Raw genomic sequence first — 7,694 nt, 5'->3', positions numbered from 1 at the left:
TACATCGCCAACCGCTGAATCACGTTCAATCGGCCATCTTTACCTATTTTTTCTTCTCTTTTTTCTTCTTGTTTTAAGCGATCAGACGAGTCAGCCTAACCGTTCGCGATGTAACCTTTCGAACGGGTTGCCTAACATATTTTTTTGCCCATTATGATGGAGTTCCGTTTGCGGTTTTGCGATTCTATTGGCCCCAAAATGGAATGGACGCGGTGCATTTCTCGTGATTCGCAAAGCTTTTAGTGGCAACGAGCAAACCGCCTTCGAAAGAACATCTGCTCGTTAAAAAAAGAATCGAAATTCCTTCGGTGTATCATTTATCTCTTTCATTTTCAAGGATGTTGTAGAGTAAAGATGTTTAGATAGTCATTAGTACGAGTAGAAATTGTTGGAATTGCGCACAAGGAACTTTTAATTTATAAATTTGTTAGAGCACAGCAACGTTATGTTATATTACTAAAAAGACTGAGAAAATTAATTTATATCAATATGTTTATATATCATATTCTGATAGTTCCGACGGGATTTATTTCGAAATATTCATACGTTTATTTATAAGGAAAGATAATTCCATATGATAAAAAATTATTATTTTCTTATCTGCATATTTACAATTTAAACAATCAGTCTGACGTAATATTCATTGTGTTATAATTACTATTAGGTATTTTATTTTATTTACTATACATAGTCTTCGCCTATCAATTTAGGAGGGACTTCCGGTTTTACATTTTTCTCTTATTTCCTATATGAAAGTAACTCTCACACTCTCCCTCTCTTCGCTTATACCATATGCATTCAGTCTACAGACTATTGTTATACTTAATTGTAATAATAAGTATACAAATATTTTGTGAGACGTCCTACACAGAATGTTCGGCTACAGGTGTCAGGAAAATTAAGGGGTAACTTTTGAAGTCTAAATAAGACGAAAATCAAGAATGAAAAAATTGTGTTTTCGGATTTGTTTTTTAGTTATTGACAATTAAAAATCGGCTACAGTATCCCTGCATACGAGCAAACCTCCTTACACGAACGATGGGAGATCAGTCTAAGCAGTGGGGCGTACAGTGATCCTCAAACCGAACGACACATAGGCAGCAGCTTACCTCGTACAAATCGTAGAGAAAAAGACTATGATATTCAGGGACGTAAACGACCATTATGTAAATTGAACATTAAACCTGGTTACTCGAATCCAGTTACAGAAGTTGACAAAGTTAATGTAGAAGATAAAAGATTGTTTCTGGTACGTTAGAGTTTAATGACTAGTATATACTTTTATATTATATATGAAATAATTATAACAGTTATAATATAACTGTGACAACTATACGAGTCATGACAAAGAAATTATGCATTACATAACTGAAATATCATTTAGATCACACTTCTATCGAATAATCTTCCACCACGACTTGCAAAACAGTTAAGATGAAGAAGACATTGGAGAGATACTGAACTAGTATGAACTTACTATTCATATGGTATCCTCGATTAGTCGCATTTGATATTCAAACATAGACATGGGTTACCGAAAAATGATAACCCAAAGAAAGCTCTTGTAGTACACAGGTGACCGAAAGAACTACTGGTTTTTTATTATATTGATATATCAATATAGTCAGTGGATACTCTTGCATTTGTAATCACTTTCCACACCATTTTTCATCATATACATTTTGTGAAATGTTTATATTGTAGAAATTATGAAAAGGAAAAATTAAAAAGATTATGCTTAACCAAATGTGATTTATAAGTTCAGTATGATGTATCATATCTTCCATGAGATCAGCTGGCCACGCTTACATGTAAATTTGCATGGGCACAGAGTATATGTAATTACATGTTGTACTCTCTCTCTATGTTATACACAAACTTACCACAATCATTGTAATCCTACATATAGTCAAAACTAACGTGCCTATCGTAATAGCATACAATACCAAATAGCGTAAATAACTAATCACTTCTTTTGCGTATCTAAGAAAAAGAAAAATCATTTATAAACTATTAAATGTCGTTAATTCATACGTTTATCTAAAAAATAAAAAACCATATATACTATTTAATTCATATATTATAAAATATTACCTTTACCTTCTTAACAGTAACCTCTTAACAGTATTTGCTTTTTCACACGCACACAGTTTAGAACAGTTCTGGAATTCCAAAGTAAAAACGCTACAAATAGACTTAATGCACATTAGTACTTATTCGATTACACGCTACAATCCGTTGTTGAAACATACATCTTTTGATATCAAATAATAAAAACAAATGAATAAGCTTGAAAAAATACTTAAAATACAAATTAGGGACACGAATTTAATAACTCACTTTTTGATCAATTTGATCAATTTAGTTAGTCAAATAAATTAAAGCAACGTTATTAAAAAATAATATAGAGACAAAGAGAACATGGTATGTCATTTAAATAATCATTTCTCAAATATTTCATTTAAATAATACCCAAGCCTTGGTAATTAGTAAGAACTTGGTATTAGTAGGAAAGCCCGTAGAATATAAAAGGTAACATATGCGTTATAGTATATAGAATATAATACATACCTTTATTCGTGATTTAATTCTTAATCACGGTAAAAATATAAATCCCCAAAAATCATGGTATACCCATGATCATAATCATTGGTCGCATTACATAACTGGAGCGTGCGACATTAGACAGATACAATAGGAAATTATTATGAACCGATGTCAATATTCATATAGCAAAACTAAAAGTTCTTTGCAAAACTAAAATTGCATATGTGTAATAAGCTACATACTCAGTTTCTCTGATAATGGCTGTTATTCGCAATACGAAAAGCTATTCGAACAAAGAACGAACCGTTACTCTAAACATCCAGGAAATCTATCAATACGAGTTTCTTTTAAGACAAGCCCACATTTGTCGCGATATTATCGTTGTAGGTAGGGTTGAAATCGATATTTCATGGAATAAGTGTATTTAGCAGCATTCTTCTGTCTATTAATTATAACTGATACAACAAAAAAAAGAACAGTAATCAAACGTAAAGAAACTATAAACAGAACAATTCGTATGATACCCAGATTTACTCTCTGGCAATGTTTTTATCTAATTCACGTACGTTCTAAAAAGGTTCCACTTTAGAGGCATAAATATTCTCATCGATACAACTAGTTATGGAACTCCACACAATTATCATTTTGTGATTTCTAATCTCGACTATTAGCCATTTAGGGCACATATATCCACAGTTATCTATCTCCACACAACTATCCTTTTGTGATTTCTAATCTCGACTATTAGCTATTTATGACACATTTATTCTGGCTCGTCTTGTACCATAGCACGCAAACCGGTACAGAAGGACAGGGCGTTGGACATAAACTGCAATCATATCAATTCGTTATTTACGTATATATTAGTCTTAATTAAGCTGTTAACCAGGAAAAGCGTGCTAACTTGAGAATAGCAGTCTTTTTACTTAAAAGTCCTCTATATTCTTACGAATCATTTTATTTATGTTATTAATGAATTGCAAGCACTAAAGTCGACCAAAATGTTTTTCTGTGCTAATCTAAATTTCCGTGGACACAGAAGTTGCTCATTAAAAGGTCAACAGATTAATTCATTCGTTGTTAGACCACCGACGTTTATATACTTATACCAAGTACAAGAATGCAAATGATATATAAAAAAGAATGTAAAATCATATATACCAAAAATGTCTTACCGAACAAAAAAAGCGCAAGGTAAGCTCTGGCATTAAACAACCGACACTAAGTGTTACTGGCTTCTGATAAACTAATACGTTCAGTATATACTTCCGCATTTCTAAAGACTGTTCATACCATTTCATATCATACGCACTTCTTGAAGCGTTTTCGCTCTAGAAATTATATAGTATTAATCATACGTAATTAATTATGCTTAACATAACTTTATCTATGTAAACAATTACGCATAGATACGACTCACTATATCCTGTACTAAATCAGCTGGCCACGCATACATGTAGACGTGCATGAGAGAGAATGAACTGTGACTCACGAACTCCATCCTCGTAATTGTTGGGGTATCCTGTTCACAAATTGCATCATCGATTCATTATGTACTGTCTTCAAAACACTACATATACTTACTATAACCAATATAATTCCCAATCCTGTCACGAAAAATGTTGCTAATGACAAAAAATAAAATACCATAAAACGAAAACAGCCGATCACCTCTTCTGCGTATCTAGAAATACAATCACTTATAATAAATACAAATACATACGATTTAAATCGTACATTGTAATATGCTATCCCTACCTCCTTAAATATAATTGTTTTTTAATACAATAGATCAACATAGAAATATTTGTAGTCGCCTCGAATTCCACGGCCAAACATTCGAATCTTGCGGCTGTGAACCACAGTAAAAGCGCACCAAATACGCACATGCATACATGTGCAGCGCATGTGATAAAAAGGATAATGTAATGTAGGTTAATGATAACGCTTACTGCCGTATAATTAATTGGAAACGGATATTCTATACTCAATGGAAGTACAGACGACAGGAATAAAGTTCCAAGCGTAAAACAGAGTGCAGCTATATATAGAATGACTACATAACTGCCGTAAAAAATGTTGCATTTAGCAATATACGCGTCGAAAATCTCTCTTTCGTACTGTTTTGCCTCGTTAATACATTTCATCATTTCCCGAATTATACGCTGTAATAGATGTTACACAGTAATGTTTGTTACAGGAATTAAATTCATAGAGAACGCGAGGAGAGACTTACTTGCAAAGAGTCGCTCTTCTTCCAGCATATGAAAGTCTGAAGAATAAGTTGCGCGGTATATATCACCTGGAAGATACATCTAAAAAGAGCAGTCATATTATCGAGGTTTAAGAAAAACGAATATATCGAAGTCACGAGCATCAGAAAGGCGTTGACAACGGCACTGATTTGTAAAATTCTAAAACCAAGGACTTGACTTCTGCTACTGTCATCGGAAAGCGGCCAACAAAAGCTTAAAGCTACGCTGAACCAAGTAAAGCGAATTACCCCCTCAGGTGTTATTTGTTTCGACATAATCTCAGCAAAACCATTCGCTTTATGAATCGAACTAAACACATTTTAATTCGCGCAATAGGGAGAAACGTCCAGGTTCTTGGGAGCCAGGAAGTTATTACTTTCCCTTGAACATAACTACGTAATTACAGTTTTACCGTTATAAAATTGTCTTGTATGCAGAAGCAAATCAATAAATGATATGTATAATACGTAGGAATAACTCGTGGGATAGAGACCCATCGGAACGTATTTCTTCTCCTGCTAAATGACTCGACGGTAATAATTATTGATTCCATTATACATTGGCGCGATATGCGTTATTAGACAGCTGCAGAAGGAAGCTATTTCGCAACAAGTTTAGTATTCATAAAACTAAATTGTAGTAATATGTGTTTTTACGAAATATCGGCACGTTACAGATTATTAGACAAGTGCAAAGGGAAGTTCTAACACGCAAGGTGCAATAGCAAATTTTTATAGCAAAACCTCTTTAAAAGTGCAAAACTGCATATATGCATTAAGTCACATATTCGGTATCTCACGCGACAGCTTACTTGTGATATAAAATGGTACGAGTAAAACTAAAACCGTAGTATTAATCTAAGATCCTAGAAGCTGTATCGATCTGTGTTCGTTTAATAATAAATCTGAATTAATTTCTGTAATATCGTTTATATCCTACACGAGAAAATATAGATTCTATCTGTTAATCAGCATCGGTGACAAGAAATAATTGATAACCAATAACCATAGCAGGAGCAATTGTTACTTCACCAAAATCCATAACGTAAGTAATGCAGCTGTTGTAATATTAGTCTAAAGTTACATTTTATCAAAAATTCTTACTCGTTCGTGCATGTACGTATATTCTAAAAAAATTAAAGTTGTAATATATATCTATTTTCATTAAAGTAACAAGCTACGAACTTCATTCGTGATTATTTACCATGTCTAATCTCAACTATTGTGTCTTCAGAACACATTTATTGTGGCTCATCTTGCATCATGGAATATAAAGCGGCACAGAAGGAGATGGCATTGAACATGAACTCATTACGCTTAAATCCTTACATTTCATGTATCGAACTAAACGCGTTTTTATTTGCGCAATAGGAAGGTACATCCGGATTCCAAGGAACTAAGAAGTTATTACTTTTTTTGAACTTAATTACTTAATCACAGTGTTATATTGCTGCTTGCGACCTAAATCGCTCCAGCTTTGTTGGCGATGCACGTATGTGCTGACAAAGAACTAATTGGTTCAAAGAACCATCCTCGTTCGAGGGAAAGAAAACACTGTATGCGGTTGACTATTTAATAGAACTATTTACAGAATACTGGGAGCTGTCCAGCAATCGTGCCTAATATTGCACGCAACTATTCTGTATAATCTATCTTGTCTTTTCTATCTATATAGAATATCTAACAAAGTTCAACTGTCCGAGTCGTTCTGACTGCTTCGAATGTTCTATAGGTCTTAATGACAAAAAGGCGGAAAAATGACCTTTGGCTTCTACTCCGCAGCTAATTTCAGAGGTATGGGAGTCGGGTGCAAGCGATGTTGTATTTAGTTGTTGGTGTTTTGACAACTTTTTTGGATTTCCACGGTACCATGTACGTTTACAGCGGAAACAACCCTTGGCCATGAGAGCTGAGTTGCTGCAAACGCACGTGAACCGCGGGTACTCGGAGACTCGATAACTAAAGGTCGAGAGTCTATATTATATATATATTAATAAAGAAATCTTGACGATAACCTTGCTGACTTCTACCTACAGTTTATGCTTGCCATAACTCACAGTTTCACCGTTGTAAGATTTTGCAAGATAAAATATGCATATATATATATTCTATATGCAAGAGTAAATCAATAAATTATACTACGCATAATATGTGGAAATAACACATGGCATAGAGACTTCTTGAAACGTATTTCTTTCGCTGCTAAATGACTCGACGGTAACAATTATTAGCTTCATTATGCACGACCGCATAACACGCTATTACACTACACTGAAAGGAAGTATTTACGCTCAATATTTATGTAGCAAGACCCTTGAAAATGTATACACGAAACGACCTATTCGAGGTCTCATACAACAAGAGACTCACAACAAAAAAGACGATAAATAGAACAAAAAACCAAGTGTCAATATGAATCCCTAGAACGTGTGTCGGCCCGTGTTTCTTCGACGATCGGACTAAATGAGTTTCTATGATATGATTGTGAAAATTGTTTGTTTTGTAATTATGATTGCCACCAATACGAAAATATTGGAAGCGTTCATCTGTGTGATCCTTATTACCTATGAAACAGATAGCTAATAACCGACAGCCATACCACAAGTAATTGCTGCTGCCAACAAAAACTATACCATAAGTAACATAGCTGTTGTAGTATCCAAAATTATACCATACCGACGATACACACTCGTTCGCCCACGTTCTAAAACGTAAAAAAGTTACAGATTTAATTCACATTTATTTTCATTTCTACACCTAGTTATGAACTTCACAGAAGGAAAGTGCGTTAGATACAAACTGAAATGATATTAACTCGTTATTTATGTATTATTCTTAATTAATCTGTTAATTAGGAAAGGCTAGTTAATGTGTCAAATTGATAATTCCGTGA

At 33.8% G+C, this 7,694-nt stretch overlaps 2 protein-coding genes across 2 annotated transcripts in view; both read right to left on the bottom strand.

The window, feature by feature from the left end:
• LOC126915752 (40S ribosomal protein S12) overlaps positions 1-7,694 on the bottom strand; it is a 39,079-nt gene that overhangs the window by 12,330 nt on the left and 19,055 nt on the right. The window lies entirely within an intron of this gene.
• LOC126915746 (uncharacterized) lies at positions 3,078-6,377 on the bottom strand. Its single transcript, XM_050720714.1, has 7 exons — positions 6,006-6,377; positions 4,784-5,928; positions 4,306-4,712; positions 4,132-4,231; positions 3,968-4,069; positions 3,723-3,878; positions 3,078-3,376 (listed from the first exon to the last, which is right to left on the bottom strand). The coding sequence occupies exons 2-7, from the start codon at positions 5,075-5,077 to the stop codon at positions 3,311-3,313; spliced, it is 1,125 nt and encodes a 374-aa protein (XP_050576671.1). The 5' UTR covers positions 5,078-5,928; positions 6,006-6,377; the 3' UTR covers positions 3,078-3,310.

This window comes from Bombus affinis, chromosome 4 (assembly GCF_024516045.1).
Source record: "Bombus affinis isolate iyBomAffi1 chromosome 4, iyBomAffi1.2, whole genome shotgun sequence".
NCBI classification, from domain to species: domain Eukaryota; kingdom Metazoa; phylum Arthropoda; class Insecta; order Hymenoptera; family Apidae; genus Bombus; species Bombus affinis.
This window is presented reverse-complemented; position numbering and strand designations above follow the sequence as displayed.